This window comes from Paramisgurnus dabryanus, chromosome 2, assembly GCF_030506205.2.
Source record: "Paramisgurnus dabryanus chromosome 2, PD_genome_1.1, whole genome shotgun sequence".
Taxonomy (NCBI): Eukaryota; Metazoa; Chordata; class Actinopteri; order Cypriniformes; family Cobitidae; genus Paramisgurnus; species Paramisgurnus dabryanus.
In genome coordinates this window covers 55881784-55903820 of record NC_133338.1, presented here as the reverse complement: position 1 = coordinate 55903820, position 22037 = coordinate 55881784, and the positions used below count along the sequence as shown (strand labels likewise).

Genomic DNA, 22037 nt, shown 5'->3' with positions numbered 1-22037 from the left:
CACTTCGGTGTTGTTTTGGTTACGGTGGGGGGGATGTACGGTTAGGATTTTGTTATCATTTTCACCTGTGTCTTGTAATCAGTATCACAGTCCTCACCTGTTCCCTTATTGTTAGTCTTTGAATATATTTCCCTCATGTGCTCCAGATCTCGTCCTGTGTTTGCTGTGTATCATCGTCATCATTAAAGATTTCTATGTTTTTGTTTCCTGTTGTCCTTCGTCGTCTTTGTGTGCAGTAAACCATAGCATGGACATTCAGGATTTTTTTTGCTGCTGAGCTCACCAATATTTATTGAGCTGACTGTACATACTGCTGCAGATATGAGCTCTGCCTCGTACCTGCATGACACTATGATGTCATCCACCAGCATGCATTTTAATTTAAAGCATTTAGGAGCAGAGTACAAGTCAAACTAGAAAACATTGTCAGTATTTTATTTTACCTGCTTCCATATGAATCTCCTCTCAGTATTACCAGTGACGACAACAAGATCAGCATGATTCTTCTTACAGAATTCACGAGCTTCTTCCATAGGGCAAAAATCAAGATTGATGAAATACTGACTGCCATTGTACTGAATCCAGCCATCAGATGTCTTGTTATATTCTATAGTGAGAAGATAATGGGACAACATTTTCATTTATTTGATCTATAGCTGCAAAACATTTCTGAAAAGCTTCTGTTCAACATACGTGACTTCAATAATACAACATTATAATATAATAGCTATTATAATTTATGGAGAAGTTTAGTAGACTAAGGGTTCTTTACAGCAATGCTATAGAGAAGTTTTCAACATATGGGCCACAACAGCATTGGAGGGGGGGGGGCAGCAAATATTAATACAAATAATAATATTGTTCAGTGGCGGTCCTGTGTGGCACACTGGGTGAACCCCCTTTCAGCACCCCCACCACCACCCAGTTGTTTAAAGATATTTTACAACACAAAAAAATATTTATTTTTAAGCAAACAAGCAAATAAATAGTTTTTCATTGAATTCTTAGCACTAAAGACCAAACTTCCTTAAGCCTGACTTTTCTTACATTTATTGATGGAAAGTCATCAATTACATCATCATAAGAAATCTGCCCAGGAATTACAGGGTTAATTTTATGATTGCAAACAGACTGAGGTGTTCTTTTTAAGGGCTCGTAAATGTGCATATGTGTCTTACACAACTGATAAATGAAATTATGATTTTTGGTTGAATTATCCCCATATCCACACGTGCAGTGGCAGGAAAAAGTATGTGAACCTTTTTAAGTTTGATAGTTTTCTGAATAAATTTGTTATAAAATGTGTTTTGATTTTCATCTAAGTAAAGAGTGTTGACAAACATAATGTTTCTAAAAAATAATTACTCAACAATTCTGATCTTCCATGTCTTTATTGAGAACAACCAAAAAACCTCATAGTGATTGTGGAAAAAGTATGTTAATGACCTCAAAAAGGCTAATTGTAGTCAGGTTTAAGCACACCTGGAGTCTGGTTAAGATAATACATTTGGAGGTGTGGACTAAAGCTACTTTGATTGATAAAACCCTCAGACATTTGGAGTTTGCTCTGCACAAGAACACGCTTATGTGAGCCATGTCTCGCCAAAAAGAGCTTTCAGAGGAGCTATGATCAAGAATTGTTGCTTTACATAAAGCTGGAAAGAGTTACCAAGTTATTTCAAAGACTCTAGAAATTCAATCTACAAATGGAGACATACTTTTTCTTGCCGCTCTACATCATTACGCACATATATCAAACTTTGAAAGTTAACCAAATAAATAGCATAAGCCTATATTTAATATATATAGAATCATTGTTCTCGACGTGCTTTCGCTGTAACTTTATGTCATACGCTGATCGCTCTGTGCAGCGCTGCACACACCGCTGCACACACCGCCTCTGGAGTCCGGGCAGCAAGGTACATGCTCCTAATCCCAAACAGGTTAACTGACAGCATGGTGACATGAAACGAGCGGTAAAACTCCCTTCTGCATATTTAATTTTTTTATTGCAAGCGCCTCGTGCCACCCCCTAGCTAAATACCACCCTGGGCGGCTGCCACCCATGCCTTAATCCGCAACTGATGTTGTTGATATATGAAGAGTTCAGATGTAAAAGCTGCTAAACCAGCCAGACCCATTAATAAGTAAATGTTCATCAAATACTTTTGCATCAAATTCGCTAAATTCCACCCTCAGGCCATTCAGAAATACAGTTTTTTAGACAGAATCCACTAAGAGTCTGATAAAAATGCTAATTAACAAAAAATCATACCAGATGCACTTAAGCGGGTTTTGCATCTGAACTCTTCATATGCAAAAATGTCTAGGATAGAACAATTGTTCTCCATAAGTGAGGATTGCTACATGGGGGGTGAGTAAAAAAAGGGTGAAAGACTTTTTCAAGAAAAAAAGATAAAGATAATCAATTGGGTGCTCTCAAGATAAATATACATAAATGGAAAAAAAACTCTCTTATATTGTCTTTATAAATCTCCCCCTGGTGGCAAACTTTCAGTTTGATGGAAATCTTGATTTCTCACATCATGACCCCTTTAACAACTCGACGGTACAGCCAGATATGATTCTTCTGTGTTTATTTTTAAGAGTGCTGCTTAAAGTTTGTGCACTGATGATTTTAAAATCATAATCTTTAAAAGATTCATAAGTTTTAACATGTTTGATCATGAAATTGCAAGCTTGAAATGCTTCAATGTTTTTTAGTTCTTTAGTAAACTGTTAGATTAGGTTATATGGACAATGTTTAGATTAAAGATGTATCACTCCATATCACAGAAACTCACATTAAAACATGAATCTACTAGAGAGCTACGTATAGATCAAAAGTTGAGCAACACGAGAAACAGATGAATGCTGTTGTATAACACAGTATGGGAATCTTTACCTTTAATGACTGATGTCGGTGGGGATTTTGGAGTTATGCCTGTAAAAAAATATTTAATAAAATTTTATACAAAGTTAATATTTTTCTGGAGTGGTGTTTCAAAATCCTTCCCTGAATCTGAAAGAGGTTTGTTAAGTAAAGGATAATGTACATGCAGATGCTTTTATCCAAAGTGACTGAAAAGATTATCACAAAACTAACGCAGGGAAATCAAAACGTACAATCTGAAGGTGTTTGTCCTGAAATAACAACACATTATCCCACTTATTATACAGCTACTAGCCAAATTAATGCATTACTGGACGTAAATATTTTATAATCACATTGTTATGTCAACAATAAGGTACTCGAGGCTGTGCACCTTAAAACTTTTATAAAACAGTTACCACATCATACAAATATTTAAGCAAAAAATACAAAGTCTTCCTTCTGTTGGAACAATTATTCCCTGACTGACTGTGACCGGTAACGCCCCATTCAGACGGCCAGTGACTAGCAGTAGCAGAGCGATCTCACATGTTAAAGTGACCATTGGCAACCGGATGGGTGTGTCCAGCGACAGGGGAAAGTTAAGAAAAGTTTAACTTTATGCAAATTAAGAGTTTGGTTCCAAAACGCGATAAATGGCATTTAAAAAAAATGAGTTACTGCCAAAATCAGTATTGTATTAGGTCAGTAATTAAAAGTAAATTCTAAATTTCATGCAAAATACAATATCCACCGTGTTATTCTGTCATCTATTCTCCCTTTTTTTCCAAAACGCAATAAACGCCACTCCTCCTTTTCTGCAGAATGCAATAAATCTGCTCAACAAATCACAGCTCACCATTCCACACATTGTAAACAACAATGGTGGCGCGGAATACACACGGAATCTTAGTTTTCCTCATCTTGTACTTCCTGATCAACAAACAAACAAAAACAAAATAATACTTATAAATACTAATGATGGCACTGATAAACCTGTGGTGGTTTTCGGTGACTGGAAAGAAATGTAAGCCATCAACATCTAATAATTTATGCGAGAGGCACTTGGGCTAGGAGACTGAAAAATGCCGGCTGTTGCTTGTTCTCCCAACAGCATCAAGCTTCTGAAATGCTAATACATTAACCTCAGAGGATCTTATGAAAAACTTTACATTATTTTGTGTTTTGATTAATGCCATTAATGATTATTTTATTAATCCGTGTATACCACTTGTCAACTAAATGAATATAACATGGCAAAGATTGTCACGGTAGGCAAACACACTGTTTCCTCTTTGTCTTGTGTATGGTGTTTACTCACCTGTGATATCATGTGCTCGTTTTCCCGATTCCCTTCAACTGTGTTGATTGTCTCACTCCAGCTGCTCATCATTACATGCTCTCCATATATACTCACTCTGCTCTCTGTTCCGTGCCAGATCCTTGTTCACTGTCGGTCTCAGTATTGTTTTGGACTGTATTGTATAGCGTGTGGATTGTTTAGTGTGTCGTCTTCGTGTTGGATGTTCCGGTCTTCACCTCTTGGATTATTACCACAGACCCACTCCACCAGCAATCACCAGCACCCGCTCACCACTGTAGTCCTTCGATCACCATTACCATCATCTGGACATTTGTGTTTGTTCCTGTTCCCTGTGTGTTATTCCTGTGTTTTAATAAATTTGTGTTAACATTTCCTGCGACTGCTTCCTTGGTGATAACTATAGTTACAGAAGGATCTGGCCATAAATGGAAGCAGCAGGAAATCACTCCCCATCTCCTCTTGAAGAGTTTCTCCAGCGGGCAGTTCTAAGGATGGACTGCCAGGACAAAGTTATAGAGGAGATGGGTCGAGCGGTCCAAGTAATGGTGACGAAGGTGTCCGAGCTGACCCTACACGTGCAACATATACAACCTCCCACTGCGCCTCCCACACCTCCAGCTACATCTACTTCACCAGAGGGTGCTTTCCAGTTGGAACCACGTCTTCCCATCCCGGAGAAATATGCGGATGAGCCGAGGTTCTGTCGTACATTCCTTTTTCACTGTTCTCCCCATTTCGCCCTGCAACCGAGGACATTTTCCAGCGAACAGACGAAGGTGGCATTCGTGGAAAGGCTGCCCTCTGGGGGACGGCGGTGTGGGAGAACTCTAACGACTGTTGCTCTTCTTTCCCCTCACTGTCAGAGGAGATGAAGAGGGTGTTTGATCGCTCCATTGCCGGGAGAGAAGCCGCGAGACTCCTCTCCGAACTCCGCCAGAAGGAAAGATCCATATATGACTATGCTATTGAGTTTTGTACCCTGGCGGCGGAGTGCAGGTGGAACGAAGAAGCGCAGTGGGATCATTTCCTGCATGGGCTGGCTGACCGCATCCAACAAGTTATCCACGTTGCGGACCTTCCTAACTCTCTGAACGCATTGATTGACCTCGCCATCAGGGTTGATGCGCAACTTACCCAGGCAGCACGCCGGAGGGCTACTGCACCATTACCCATCAGACTGGATTCTCGTCTACCCAGCAACAGTGGTGCGGCCAGCCCCCTCAATGATCTCGAGCCCATGCAGGTGGGTCAAGCTCGGCTTTCCCGGGAGGAACAGCTCCAGCGGAGGTCCCTGGGTTTGTGTCTATACTGCAGCAGCGCCGGGCATCATATCCATCAGGCCCGGTAAAAGACCAAGCCCAATAGTAAACCTGAGGCTACTATCGGGCAGGATCTCTGCCAAAAAGACCTCATCTACCTCGACGCTCCTACTGGTGAAACTACGGTGGTCCACCCGTTCTCACGACTGCCACGCACTTCTGGATTCTTGAGCCGAGGGGAGCTTCATCGATCACACCATCGCACACAAGCTCCAGATTCCTCTCACGTCACTTACTCATCAGATTGCTCCCTTCGCGCTCGACTTACGTAATGCTTATCATTTGGTCGGCATCAGGGAGGGGGATGAATGGAAAACCACTTTTAACACCCCTAGAGGCCATTTTGAGTACTGCGTAATGCCTTTCGGGTTAACAAACTCGCCTGCGGTCTTCCGAGCACTCGTTAATGATGTGTTGCGAGACATGGTAGATCAGTTCATGTATGTCTACCTGGATGACATATTGATTTTTTTCTTCGTCTCTCCAGGAACATGTGCAACACGTAGGACGAGTGCTTCTGCGGTTGCTAGAGAAAGGTCTTTTTGTCAAGGTGGAAAAATGCATTTTTCATGCACAGTTTGTTTCTTTCCTAGGCCACATCATTTTGACTGAGGGTGTCCGCATGGATCCTGATAAGGTTAAGGCTGTGGTGAATTGGCCATCCCCAGATTCTCGCAAGGCCCATTTTTACAGGTGTTTCATTCCCAATTTCAGCCAACTAGCCACTCCTCTGACTGCCTTGACCTCCCCTAGTACTACGTTCAGGTGGTCAGATGCAGCCGAGGCTGCGTTTGCCAAAATCAAAAGCTGCTTTGTTTCAGCTCCCATTCTTGTTTCCCCTGATCACACACGTCAGTGCGTAGTGGAGGTCGATGCGTCAGAGGTGGGGGTAGGAGCAGTTCTTTCCCAGCGCACACCTTCAGATGGAAAGGTTCATCCCTGCGCATTTTTGTCTCATCGTTTATCTCCGGCGGAAAGTAATTATGACATTGGTAACAGAGAGTTATTGGCAGTCAAACTGGCATTGGAGAAATGGCGTCACTGGTTAGAAGGTTCGGGTGTACCTTTTATCGTTGGGACCTACCACAAGAACCTCGAATACATTAAAACTGCCAAAAGACTTAACTCAAGGCAGGCTCGGTGAGCTCTATTTTTCGGACATTTCGATTTTACTTTCATACCGTCCGGGTATCAAAAACATCAAACCCGATGCTTTGTCTCGACTTTTTGAGTGTTACGATCGCACTTCTACTCCCGAGCGAATTTTACTCTATTCATCTCCGCGCTCAGATGGGAAGTCGAATCGAAGGTTTTAACAGCCTTAGAAGGGGTAATGCCTCCTTGGCTAGTAAAGGTACTTAACTCGCAATAGTTATTTTTACGGAACAAAGCACTCACGGTCATAACACAGACCAACCAAATAAATAAATAAAAACCTTTTCTGCTTGAACACTTAAAAATGAATTGCATTAAATAGTTTGCCACCGTTTGCCACTGAACCTGCATTAACGACGACAGTGGGGCTTCCGGCCTTAGTCAAACGGTTTGACACGTATGGTTGGGTTGCGATTTTGGTGCTTTCGTGTGTCTTGTGAATAGTATGCCATACAGACCCGTTTGCCACTGAACCTGCATTAACGACGACAGTGGGGCCTCCAGCCTTAGTCAAACGGGTCGGCACGTATGGTCGGGTTGCGATTTTGGCGCTATCATAAGTCTTGTGAATAGCATGCCATACAGACCCGTTTGCCACTGAACCTGCATTAACGACGACAGTGGGGCCTCCAGCCTTAGTCAAACGGGTTAGCACGTATGGTCGGGTTGCGATGTTTGGCGTTTTCTCGTGGTCTTGTAAATGGTATACAATATAGACCCGTTTGCCACTGAACCTGCATAACGACGACAGTGGGGCTTTAGGCCTTAGTCAAACGGGTCGTCAGGTTTAATTTTCTCTTAAAGATCGGAAGGTGACCCTTATTTACCATATATACTATCATTTGCTAAATCCTCAACTGTGGATAATATAATTATGCCGCAATAGTTAGTCTGTCTGGAACTAAGCTGAGTTAAACCACATCACTGTGTGACACTTCATACATATGAACGGCCGCTACGCTAATACGATTTTGTTTTTCTCTCCCTGTCTCGTCCTCGACCCCGAGGACAACGAGACAAACAGACCCAGTCCCGGTAGATGTGAAAGTCGGCACACCTCTGATCTACTGGCCGTCCTTCAACCTGATGCCCAGCTGATGCCTGACCAACGATCACCGGCAGAACCCGCTTAATCTCCGCTAAATCTCCTTATCCGTTCTCCCAAGGGTTTTTCCCTCCTAGGACTTATTTTCCTCGGATAAAAGCCCGGTGTTTTTTTCTTCTCCTAGGGGGTTTTTCTCCCGGGGAGGCAGCCTTTTTGGGCTTTACTTAGCTTCCTCTTCTAGACGTTACTTTAGTAATACGTTCGCTTATAATATTGAGTCATAGCCGCAGAAAATTTAACTGCTTATGCTATCATGTATTTTGTTGTGCTATCTGTCGTTTTTCTGTGCTTTTCACTGCTTCTATTTATGTAAAGCTGCTTTGAAACAATTGACTTTTGTGACACTATATAAATAAAATTGAATTGAATTGAATTGAGACAGCGGTCACTGTCATAGATCACATTATCCATTTACATGGCCTTCCGACAGACGTGGTCCCCAGTTCGTGTCCAAATTTTGGAGAGAATTTTGCAAATTGTTAGGAGCGACCGTTAGTCTGTCCGCCAGGTTTCATCCCCAGAGCAATGGTCAAACCGAGCGAGCCAACCAAGATGTGGAAAGAGTGTTGCTTTGGCGTCCAAGAAACCTTTGTCCTGGAGCCAATATCTCTCTATGGTGGAGTACGCACACAATCCGTTGCCAGTGTCATCTACGGGCCTATCTCCTTTTGAATGTAGTCTAGGTTACCAGCCACCTAATTTTCCCAGTCTGGAATCCGAGATTGCGGTTCTCTCCGCTCACGCCTATGTCCAGAGGTGTCACCGCACCTGGACTAGAGCTCGCGAAGCTCTACTCTGGGTGGGGGCGCGCACCAAGGCTAAAGCCGATCGTCTCCGGTCTAAGCCTCCCGTATACGTCGTCGGTCAAAATGGCTTTCTACTCAGAACATTCCAATGTGTTCTGTCTCGAATAAGCTTGCTCCCAAATTTATTGGCCCATTTGCTGTGGCCAAAATCATTAACCCGGTGACAGTTCGCCTTAACCTCCCTCCTGCGTACAGGAGAATTCATCCTGCGTTTCACATTTCAAAAAATTTTTGTTCACAACTTAACCCGCCTGTCCCGGTCCCCCCCCCCCGCCTCGTCTTGTAGCAGGGGAACCAACCTATTCGGTCAACCGTATTCTGGATTCTAGGCAGAGGGGACACGGATTTCAGTACTTGGTGGACTGGGAAGGTTACGGTCCAGAGGAGAGGGTTGGGTACCTGCTCGGGACAAACTGGATCACACCCTCATTGATGATTACCATCAACAGGCACAGCAGGCTAGGAACGTCAGGTGATGTCCTGGGGGGGCTACTGTCACGGTAGGCAAACACACTGTTTCCTCCGTGTCTTGTGTATGGTGTTTACTCACCTGTGATGTCATGTGCTCGTTATAACGATTCCTTTCACCTGTGTTGATTGTCTCACTCCAGCTGCTCATCATTACATGCTCTCCATATATACTCACTCTGCTCTCTGTTCCCTGCCAGATCCTTGTTCAATGTTGGTCTCAGTATTGTTTTGGACAGTATTGTATACCATGTGGATTGTTTCGTGTGACGTCTTCGTGTTGGATGTTCCGGTCTTCACCTCTTGGATTATTACCACAGACCCACTCCACCAACGGCACCAGCAATCACCAGCACCCGCTCACCACCGTAGTCCTTCGATAACCATTACCGTCATCTGGACATTTGTGTTTGTTCCTGTTCCCTGAGTGTTATTCCTGTGTTTTAATAAATTTGTGTTAACATTTCCTGTGACTGCTTCCTTGGTGATAACTATCGTTACGAAGATGAATGCACAATTATATATTTATTCAATAGATTTATAGCATTTTGAAAAACAAACGTCATGGGTTTATTGCATTTTGTGGAATAAATAATCAGTTTTTATAATAAATCTTTAAAAATCGATTTATGGATTAGAATTTTTTATGTTTTTATAACCTAAAGGTGCTATGTGAAAGATTGTAATAGAAAATAGAGGTTTTCAACTTGTCACTTTCTTGGTATAAAAAGCGGAAGTGAGTCAAAATGGATTTATTGTGTCTTGGAACCAAAGTCTTCAAATGACGAGCAATTTTCGGAAGCGATTTTCGGTAGTGACTACCAAAGGGAGCGAAGCAGTGGAGTTCTCATCGTCCTTCTACCGCCAATTACTGGAGTAGACAGTACTCATTTGTTTATAGTTTATAGGATTAGTTTTACAGGGGTAGATGGCGTAATGTAATTTCTCAGCAGGGCGTCTGTAATATTGATGGTCAATCCGGACGGGATTAGAAATCTCAGTAAAACATTCAGAAGTGAAAGGTTTGATTACGGAGCGCGTCACCTCTCTTGTTGTCATGTGCACATTATCTTGCTTCCTGATATCACATGTGCAAACAACATGACACAGACGAGAAAAACGCAAAACACTATGTTTAATTTTAGTTTCAGAAACAGTTCTGTGCCTCTGAGAAGTTAATTTGACTTTTTTTTAGAAAGTCTGTGTAGTTGTATTCATGAACTGACTTGCCCCTGACTTGTTTTTATGCCTAGAACTTTTTTCTGCCTAGAAAGAAACCCGCAAAATAACAGAAATTACAAAAATGTATCTGCATTTTTACAGCTATTCGCACTGGATTAGTATTATCTCAGGTAATTTCTCCGGACCTTTTTACAGAAGGTAAAAGTCGCCGTAATCTTTACTGACATGGAGCATTCGGTAGGGACTAAAATCACTGAGAAGCTCTCAGAAATTGAGAAAATTGCTTTACCCCACCTCCCTATGTAAAACTAATCCCGTCCGATTAAGATAACCAGATTTAGAAATGTCTCATTATGTTTTTTTTACATAATCTTTACATTGTGTGCTGTGTGCAGTGATACACAAAACCACTGGGAGCAGCGGTCACAGCTGTGTTTTATCATAAAGATCAGAATTTAGGACTGAAACTAACCGTTTTATAACAGGAGATTAGCCTACAGAAAATTCTTTGCTGCCTTAAAATTTTATTTTAGTTAAATCAACTCAGATTTTAAGTCATTTTAACTTACTGTACTATTATTTATCTTGACTGGAGATGAGTTGTTATAACTTATAAAATGTAGTTGAAAGAAGACTTGTAAATTTAAGGCTGCAAAGAATTTTTATACAATGTACCAACTTCAAAATGTTGTGGCTGACCAATCAGAATCACAAATTCCAGATAGCCATGTAATAAATCTAAATATTCATCAAAACATTCATTCACTAACACATTTTTTGTTAACTCTGTACTGTATATACTTGCTTATATCTGAATGTGTACCTATTGGAATCTGACAGATCCAGTCTAAATAAGTATCACAATCACGATCATTCCACCTGCGGTTATAACTAGTGCCAAATTCAGCACAGTTCTCATTATTGTTGACGTTGTTTGGTTCACCATAGTCCCAGTTCTGATAATCGGACTAAAACAGAAATAAACACACAATCACTGACAGAAGAACATGATGCAAATGTAAAATAATATTAGAAGGTAAAGCCTTAACGAATCAACACAAATAGACAGAAAATAATGAGAAATCACTCACAGGAGTTTGATCTGACCACACAAAACCAGAATTACTGTCCAATGAAGTGAAGCCGATCCACACTCGTTCTGATGTGTAAAACCTGAAAAAAATATCATGTGACAAAACTGTAATTCTTCTCTCTTTGCTAATGGTCTGCATTATGTATTTCCCATCTTGTGAGTTGCAAGCAGGGTTGTTTCTTCACTCAGAGGGCATATACTTCATATTTGTCACATAAGACTAAAGTTCTGTCTACTTGAGTGTGGAGAGACGGGAAAGACAGAAATCTCTAAAATCTTCTGTGACTACTTGAGTGTATTGAGCACAGGGGCGTTTCAAGATATTCGGGGGCCCTAGGCAAAAAAGTGAAGTGAGGTCCCAAGGTCCTCCCTCAGGGAATTTTTTTTTTTAATTCAGAAGGGATTTCTTGTATTCTGTTGCATTTTAAGAGTCATGAATTACTCTGTAGTACGCTACACAAAGTGGCCACTAGAGTGTTGTAAGGACACAGTGTCTGCAAGTTATGAGGCATTGTTGATGGGAAAGACAGAATTTTATTAATGTTTATTTTTGTCAACCAGGCAAAAACAAGGTAAAAAAGTATAATTATTTGTTCACCTTAAAATGAAAATTCTGTCATCATTTACTCATCCTCATGTTGTTTTAAACCTGTATGAATCTCTTTTTTCTGATGAACACAAAAGAAGATATTTTGAGAAATGATGGTAAACACACAGCAGATAGTGGCCATTGACTTCCATAGTAGGAATAAAAAAATATGATGGAATTTAATGGGTACCGTCAACTGGTTGCTTAACATCATTTATCAAAATATTTTCTTCATCATTTATCACAGTACTTCCAGACAGGGGCGCTGCTAAGGATTTTGGGCCCCATGAAAAGAATCTTGACAGGGCCCCCAACACAGATGTGACTTTTTCATATTAATTTACATAAAATCATGCGCTTTTATGGTATTTTGACCACCATTGGGGTGAGAAAATTTTACTTGAATTAAGTGTTAAAGAAAAAATAAATCTTATTTCACAATTTTTTTCTCACCCCATGGGCAGATAATTTTCCTTGTTTTAAGGACAATTTCACTTAAATTGTATATTAATTTGTCTTAAAACTAGACTTATTTACTTAGGTCATTTTGCTCATCAAGAAAAAGCATCTTAATTTAAGAATTTTTAGATAGTATTTTTGTCTTGTTTTCAGTAGAAATAAGCAAGAAAGTCATTTTTTTGCAGTGTTGAACGTTTAACTAAAACTGTGTATTGTTATTTTTTTCCAGCGTTTTCTTGACCTAAAATTGAGTTCCCTTATCATGCATTTTTAACACTAGAACGGCCAACAGCAGTCATTTTAACCGCAACATTTAAACTTATGGTAATTATCATTACCACTAGAACGAACAAGGTGCCATTTTGACCATTTTGAAATTTGCATAGTCAATAACTTTGTCTAAATAAACCATAAAGCCTTGCTGCTCCCTGACTTTTCCTAAAAATACATGATTTTTCATTAAAACTAGTTTAAATATTTATTGTGTAAATAAAGACAGAAATACAATCATTTCTATCTATAACGTCCACAGGCAGTCATTTTGCGCTGTTTAAATTGAGTCAGTCTGAATCAGATAATGTGAAAGTATTACAACTCCACATCATCTTCAAGAGATGCACTGAAACCTCACAAACAGCTGATAGTAGTTTGTACAGTAGCTGGCAGAGGATTTTTATCAGAGTTCATGCAGTTAGACTGCTTGCAAGACAGGTGCAAGAGCGTGGACCGCAGCAGGGTACTGAAAGTGGGCGGACCGGCGGAGCCTCGTACAAAGATGCCGACAACGGCTGCCTGTGAGGCAAAGCCGTGCACCGGCTACACCCTGCTCTATCGAAACATGCTGACTTGTCGAAAAATGCTACCGTAGAGACCTGGGGCCTCATGTACAAAGCGTGCGCGTAAGTACAGAAAAGTGCCGTAGGCTAAGATCATTGTCATGGGCGGGCGGTCCACTAACAATTTAGGCCTACTTACAAACCCACCTTTTCTTTTGAAAAATTGGGTAACATACTGTCAACCCTTTGCCTCTTTCACTTCTCTTATTTTTTTCTCTTTCCGTTTTTGACTTCCAGATGTTTGAGGCATTTTCACTTTCTCGTCAGTCAAGTTGATATTCTTCCGGCGCTATAAGTGAAGTCAAGCTGTGTTGCCTGGATCATACAATTTGGGCGGACTGAACCATTTCATGATAAATGAGAGGGGGGAAAGGGGCCCGCGGACATTTGTGTTTCCTAAACAAATAATTTTTTTTGATACCAGGAAACAGAAAATAGAATAATTTAAAGTTAATAATTTTTACTATTAATTTTTTTTAGCACCACAATTTTGGGGACTTCTCTGGGCCCCCTGTTACTCGTGGGCCCCGAGAATCGTCATTGTTTACCCCCCCTTTACAGAACCCCTGCTTCCAGAATATTTTTTCTTACTGTAGCAGGATGACGTATAGCCTAGTCATTGGTTGACGTGTGGTAAATCCACGGACCAATTGGAGGATACTTCAGAGGGAATAAAAGCTCTGAGAGGTTAGGGAGCAACATGCGTCATCCAATGGTACCGCTCTCTTGGCAGACGCAGGTTTTATGAATGAAGGGTAAATTAGGCTGCACGCCTAAAATTTGTGTTTGTGTTCAGTTTTCATTTTATTATACTTGTTGTGCCAGGATAATGGTCGTTCCACCAGGTTTCTCATCACTGAGAAGGTGGTGTTTGTAACCTTTGGGGATGAATCCCTCTTGGTGCCATAGAGCCTACGCCTTCACGGTGTCCTTAACCAAATTAAATGGGACGGAATGTTAATCGTCTGAGATGACTGCCCTGCCTCCTTGGTTGGGTTTCATTTGCTCCATTTGGTAGTTGGACGTTCACGAATCCGCAACCATGATCTATAGCCTATTGGCTTGTTTTATTAGGCTGCTATATGTCTCAAGGATCACGTGGGGTGCTGACGGCATTGACTAGGTCCTCACATCATTTGACTATTTATTACCTAATTACATTTAAATTGTGTACTTTTACTTGAGTAAAAGTATGTTAATGTACTTAAATATTAAATGTAAAACAAAAACACTTGTATTTATTAAATGTAATAGAGTAAAAACTATGATAATATGCTTTGGAATGTATTTCCAAAGAAAAACACGGATAAAATACAAATACTTAAAAAAATACTTTTAAGTAGAGAGTAAAACCTCTGCTTGATAGTGACCCTAGCAACTTATCAACCCACCTGTGGTCTGTTGACGTTGGCATGAATGATCAATTTACTTCTCCTTTCTGTGTTTTTTGGCAGTCTGTAATACGATAGCTCTGAATTCTTGTTAATCTGTTAGTACAGTCTATCGCACAACAGCTTTTTCCCATTTAATCTGTTAGTACAGTCTATCGCACAACAGCTTTTTCCCATTTTGACGCGTTTTCACCATGTTTTCGCCGATGTCACGCTGTACTGAAATACTGCTGCTCTGTCTTTTGCCACTCAGTGGGCGTAACCGCAGTCCCTCTCGCCGACGGTGATATCATGTGCATACCCTCTATTCCTGTAGACATTTCCTGGAATAGCGTTTTAATGCTACTTCTTCTGTGGCACAAAGGGAGTTTCTACACGAGAGCGCCCCCTGGCTTTGGGATGTGCCGGGATTTTAATGTAATTCATTAAAATGGTTAGGGTTAGGGTGTGGTGGAGCTAGCTGTGGTGTCTGAGATGGCTTTTGAAGTTTCTCAGCCCTCGCTGTCTAGTCTCTTTGCGCCCGGGAGGGGTTTAGAAGCCCGCACAGCGCCTTCTTACGCTCCCGACTGGAAGCCCTATGCAACATTACAACTCTGAGGAGTTGGATGTTGTGAGTGTACACAAATCACACACAAAGAGTTGTGTGCACACACGGATATGAGGAATTAATGGAGGTTGTCAGATTAATCAGATGAATGTATCAGATGAATATATATATTCATATAAAATATAATATAAAAATTCCATGATTTTAACTCTTTAATTACCAAGTTCATAAGTGATGCCACTGAGTTGGGAAAAACACACAAAATGACTGATTTTCAATATATAAAGTTATTGTGGACTGGATTTTTTTTATTTATTTACAGTCTTGGGAATGCCAAAGATTACCAAAAACATTGGCTTTGATGATATATATATATTTTTTTTTGCAACATCAGATTTTATCTTTTTCTCCCTCATTTACTGTTTTTGCCCCATTGACTTCCATTATAACAATTTTTTTAATTTCAAAGCCGTGACTTCATATATTAATTCATTCTTCATTGTTAGTGGTTTTCCCTTTTGCAAAGTGGGAAAATTTGTCATTTTTAATGTTGATCACCATGTGGTTTAAGTAGGCTTGTGCCAAACAGAGCTTAATTACTGCTTGTACATTGAGTTAAATGGCATATAACAGCATATTATTGTGTGTGTGTGTACCATATATGGCTGAAGCGACGCCTATACACTTTCTTCCTCAATCGTTCTGCTCCTGGAGGTTCTATAGAATTGATAGCCCCATCTTTTGCGGCCCGAGTTTGGTTTTCAGACTTTCTAGCTCTCATAGCAGGTCAACCATATGAGGTTCTTCTGAGGGGGCACCTTCTTATGTGGGCCGGGGGTGACATATTGCAGAGAATATGAAAAAAGTTGGTTGGGCCCCTTTAGTTTGTGAATCAGTGTCTCTCAACCGAGGTTGTTGATGGCCCACATCACCGCTGTTTCACCGTCACATTGTTCACCACGAGAGCACAGGAGGAGAAGATGGCCTTATTTATTCGAATACAAGATGCATAAAATACCCTACCATTAAATAACTACAGAACACAGTGTAAATAACAATATATTTACCCTAATTATTGTGCCCTTTATTATCAAATCTCAAAGTGTGGAGATACAGCCATTAAACTCTCTGACAAACGCTATGCTACTCTCTATGTTCTCATTATAATAGTGCTAACTATGCTGTTCATAACAAAACCGGCATGAAAAAACATGCGTTTGCCTATTACACTGGAAAAATAAATGTACTTACACATGTGCAAGCTATTAAGAAAAATATATAAATGCTGCGGTGAGCCCCGTGTGTAATGCTGTGTGATTATAATGCTGGAGAATTACAACAATGGCTTAGATTTATTGGCAGAGCGCATACCATCTCATAATTTTGCTGATCAGCATTCAGGAGGTGGGCATGTTCAGAACGGGACATAAGGCTGGTTCATGTACGCACTCTTCCTTTGTTATTTATAAAGGAAACATTTCCTACAGGTGTGCGTACGCATGGTTTTATAAATTTGAATATTTTTTGGCGTACGTCATTTTTGGCTTTTGGGTGAACATAAACTTTTAGTAGGGATCCTACAAACATCCTACATTTTATAAATGAGACCCCTGGTAACCAGGATATGTGCATAAACTTTTCAAAACAGGACAGACACAAATCTTTTCCAAGGCACTCGTTCAGGGATACAAAGGCATTCGTTCCCCAAAGTGTCATTTCATTATACAATAACGACTGTAACCTCTGTTCACTAAGATAGGGAACAAAGCGCTGCATGCCATTGCCATAACTCATTGAGGCTGTAGCGCTCACTTCACTTTTTTAGAAGCGCTGTTTGCACTTCCCTTTTATCCCTTTCGGGGTCCATCACGCTCGTGATGTCATCATCTCGCTGCCTATAAGACAGACTAGTTTCATAAGTTTATTGCAAAATATATTTCAGCACATTTTGGCCATTGTTATGTATTTTTTGAAATATATTTCAAATTATATTTCAAATATATTTTTGCCATATGGGTTAGATGTGAAATGTCAACCGCCGTTTATTTAGCTTATTTATCAAATCATTGTAGATACAACAACTCGCGAGATCCACCAATCAGACAGTTTACAGAATAATAAAAAAAACATTTTGATTAAAATGAACCAAGCCGATCTTTTTCCAAATATGCTCAGCCATTTAGTGGGTGCTCAAGCATAAAAGCACCCATGGGATCGGCTCCATAAAGAATTAAGTTAAGACTTAGACGTAACTGTAATTCTGAGAAGTTCACAAAATATTTCTGCGCAGTTTCAGTAGAAATAACAGTGTTGCAGATGCAGCCTAACCCTAATCAGAAGAAAGTTAAGTTCAGATGAGCAGTTTGAAGAACTTAGGAAAATCTCTTGATAATATAACAGTTATTAGTAAAAAAAAGCTGTGTTCTCATTCAGTGAAATCTCTCCCTCTCTTCTCGAGGAGCATTGACAACTAAAACACTGAAGGAAATGTGATTGGTGCTTGCAGTGGCAAAACTGGTCACAAAATGTTAAAGTGGTGTTAATGAGTCAAAAGAGTCCACCCCCATGTCTCTACGATGTTCTGATGCAGAGAAAAGGGTCTTGCAAAAATGGTTGATAAGGTATTCTCATTGGTTGCTAAAGAGTAAATTGACATACACCAGTGATTATACTCCAAGCCATGAAAGGAATAATCCATGATTACTCATGGTTTTAGATGTACTGTTGCAGTAGTTTTAGGCAAAAATAGCAATTTTTCTATCTCAAAACCACTAGGTGGCGCTATGACAAAATCGTGCATGGAACTTCAGGGCATGACTGCGTTACATCTAGCTAGTTTCATGACTATACACTTTAGTTTAGCAAAGATCAGTTGTATGACCATAAGGCTTGCTTGATATGAAAGGTTTTGTTCAATTATAAGGCCAACTAGAGGTGCAGACATACCAATTTTTTGTGTGGCCTCAGACTCTGCTCATACATCAGTGTATCAAATCTGGTGAAAAAATTCAATTTCGTTGCGAAATTATAACCATTTATGTGTAAAAAACACAAAATGTAAAGGTAATTTTTAGTTTTTCACAAATTTCGGCCATTTCTGATGGAAATTTTTATATAACGGCAATAGAGTTTTTTGTTCAGAAGGTAATGTCTTGTTTTTCCTATGGTGTTTTCGAGTCGATCAGAATAACCCCCGCGGAGATATTCGCACATGTTTTTAAGCGCTATTTTACTGTGCAGGGTTAACCGTTAGGCGAATCCAGGCATGTCTGGTATTGTTAGACTCGGCAACAATTCAGAACTTCTACAAAACAAGTCCCATGAAAATACGTCGACCGCAGCCATAGTTATAAGCATGTAAAACATTCGTCTGACCACTAGATGGTGTCTTGACGAAACTCTGCATGCCCCCTCAGATCCTGACTGGCATCACAACTACCGCGTCAATAGACATAAGATTGGCGAAGATACTAGACTAAACCTGTTTTTTTGTGTTCTACGTAAAATTTGTTGACGCGCTATACGACAACGGATTGGTTTATTGGAATTCTTTTAATAACTTTTTGCCATGAGTGTTTCTCGATGGTACATAGCAATTTTCGTGACAATCGGGCAAAAACTCTAGGACGAGTTTGCAAAAGTAGGTTTTACGAATAATTCAAAATGGCGGAAACATTTTCATGACTGAAAATGACGTCATTCCATTCAATTGGCTTGAGTCAAGGAATCAGAGGATTGTTTCTAGGGCTTACGGATCAGAAGTTATAAGCAAAAAACGTAAGTGCAACTGCGGACTGTTGGTGGCGCTAGTGGGTTTCAGATAGAGACTCCAAATTTGCTGTGGAGACCTTTTGGACAGTCCTTTATAAGAGTGCCAAATTTCATAACTTTCCTATGTACGCTGCTATGGCCTGCCATAGACCGCAATGGCGGCAGAAGAGGAAGAATCAGAAGAATAATAATAAGAAAACTAACGGATACAATAGGGGTCTTCGCCCATTCTGGGCTTGACCCCTAATAAAGAATATATTCTGTGTGTTAGAACATGTAAGTACTTACCGTAACACATTCATTTCATGTTCTGAATGAAAGCTCGCTAAATCACCACCAACAGCTCGACAGAAGTCACGCGCTTCAAACCAAGTCTTCTTCTCATCCTTCTGCTTTCTGTAGAACTAAGAAATTCATATAAAAACTGTGATTGTCCACAACACAAATAATATGATGTGTTTTATTGGTTAATAATTATATTAATATTAATGTTGCATCCTTATAATGTTACATTTCTAGAAATGTGTGTTCTTTCTGTGCCTTCTGTGACTTTTTTAAAGTGTGTTAATGCTGTTACAGACACTCAGTGTTTCAGGAGAATCGTGTGTATTCACATTTACCTGAATACAACTTCCTGGATCTTTTTTAGCCCAATTAGCCGGGCAGCTGGGAGGTCGTGTGATCAGAGGCTCTCGGGTTGTAGTGACTCCTTCTGCCATTTTCTTACAGATGTATTTCTGTTTAGTGTTACAGGCCAATACATCCCATAATCCTGCTGAAGTTCCTGTTAACATTGCTACACAACCTCGGTGCTTATCTGAGTGAGAAAATACAAAGATGTGAGAAGTTAAACTCTTGTAGATTTGACTTTGATTGATGTCACACAGAACGAACAAAATGAAACTCATCAACATACCTGGCATGCCTACATTAAAGTGTGTAAACTTGACTTTATCACCATTGATCCACTGGAATTGCTCATTCTGATGAATATTAGACAAACCAATCCAGAAATATTTCTCAGATCGAAGACCAACCAGACTGATGAGAAACGCATTCTCATATCTAATAGCAAAGATATGACATTGTATTATTCTTCTCACTGTAATTCAGTAAAGTACAATAATGTCAGATTGTGCGGACAAATAAAATACACTTGAAAGAAATCAATGACAACAATCATTTTATCTGGACCGATCTGTTTACCCGCTTCTCCCACATTAAAAGGATGAAAAAACACAGTTTAGAACTGCAGTTAATTTGGACACTTGATAATGTATTTTCGCTTGACGTGACTATTAAAACACATTGTGAGATATCACCACTGATATTTATTAGCAGAAACATATCCCTGACTTATAAAAAACTGGTTACAATCAGGCTTGTGCACAATTCAGAATTGAATTGAGAATGACTCCTGAATTCCAATTCAATTATTAAATTTGAATTGAACTGATGTCAAAAAACAGGATCTAGAATTAAAATGTGAATTAAATGAAGCAGAATTGCAATTCAATAGAAATTCAAAGAAATTCATATACATATTATACAGTAAGTGAAGTGTTTAAAATGAAGCTTTCAGTATATGTCAGATATTATTGCATTACATATTCTATAAATTAAATTAGTTTGAACTATACTTGTACAGATTACATTAATAGGAAATGTTTTCCCCCAGCAATTAATGTTGAAAACTCTAGTTACATAACAAAGTTAGATTTTTTTTGTAATTGTAATTTTTTGGAAAACAATGGAACATGACTTCATTTCCCAGAATGCTTTACATTAACCAAGTATTTAAAATGGTTGCCTAACAATTTTCCAAAGTAGCTTTCCTAAAAATGAGTGTTAGGTGACATTTTTCTGTTGTGTGACTGTGGAATGTCTTTGAATTGCCATGAATTTAATTTCACTTCCTGTTATAACAATTCAAATTCAACTCCCTTTAGGGCGGGGTCAATTAAATTCAATTCATTAAAACACTTAATTATTCTGTTTTATATAGTACTGATAAGAACAAAGTCTAGTTATAAAGCGAGTGGTCGTACCGTGTTAAGGTGAAATGGAAATCAATAGTATATAAATATAGTTTTATTAACTTTTACCTCGTGCTAAAACAATAAAAACACAACAGACACTAAATATGAATAAAAAACAAGTAATAGTTTCATGACACCAAATATTGCTGGTTTGATCTCATTTTTGACCATCAAACACAAACAGGGCAAACATCAGAGCCAGGGAATCCCAGATAGGGCGGTGGTTAGCGGGGCGAGTGAACACTAACGTCCGTTGGTGTTTTTGGTCTTGTCCGAATCTTCCTAAGCAAACGTTCAAACAGGCGCTATCTTTACTAATCGACTGCAGATTTGAATATTATACATACATATTCTCAGGGCCGGCCCTGGGCATAGGCGGAATAGGCAAAAGCTAAGGGCGTCGCCGACCCCTTGGGGCGTCCGTGCGCCCAAATTATTATTTTTTTAATATATGTATATAAACATTTTACTATAAATATTTAATTCTGCACATGAAAACAGCAGTTATTAATTAATTATTAGTAGCATAGTATCTCAGAAGATCGTGCTTGTTAAATAGCTCTATACTGCACTGAAGCGGCAGTTTAAAATATAAACCCAGAATTCAGCGAACATAAAGACAAAGAAAACGGAAACAACAATCAGACCGAGATGCAGAATTTACATAATGTTACACAGACCATGTTTAAATTTCAATGTTTCTGGACAGAAATACCAACTTGTTCACTTTGTTTGGTATTAATAAGTGCTGCCCGCGGTGCTGAAGACGCGCTCGGACGGAGTACTGGTGGCACATGCACAGATATTTACCTGCAAGCCATTGGAAACTATTATTCGTTATTATATAATTATTATTCGTTATTTTACTTTATTACTTTCACTTAAGAAGAGTTCTGCACTTTTTATTTCAACATTTCTCTTTATATAAATACTATTTTGTACTTAAATCTATAATTTCGTTACTAACCCAACAAACTCATCTGCGCTTTCCGATAGGTTGCACGTAAGGGGAAAAGTATAGCTTTTTTCCACTTGAGAAGAGTTGTGCATTTTTAAACTTTTTTAAAAAATATATCTCTTT

The 22037-nt window shown here is 39.5% G+C and overlaps 1 protein-coding gene across 1 annotated transcript in view; it reads right to left on the bottom strand.

Moving 5' to 3' along the window:
* LOC135743924 (macrophage mannose receptor 1-like) overlaps positions 1-22037 on the bottom strand; it is a 105003-nt gene that overhangs the window by 50944 nt on the left and 32022 nt on the right. The window contains exons 11-17 of the mRNA XM_065261829.2: positions 19834-19982; positions 19538-19734; positions 19206-19321; positions 11323-11404; positions 11055-11199; positions 2906-2944; positions 444-607 (exon numbers count right to left, since the gene is read on the bottom strand). Coding sequence (XP_065117901.1) covers positions 444-607; positions 2906-2944; positions 11055-11199; positions 11323-11404; positions 19206-19321; positions 19538-19734; positions 19834-19982 — 892 coding nt within the window. The remainder of the gene's footprint in view (positions 1-443; positions 608-2905; positions 2945-11054; positions 11200-11322; positions 11405-19205; positions 19322-19537; positions 19735-19833; positions 19983-22037) is intronic.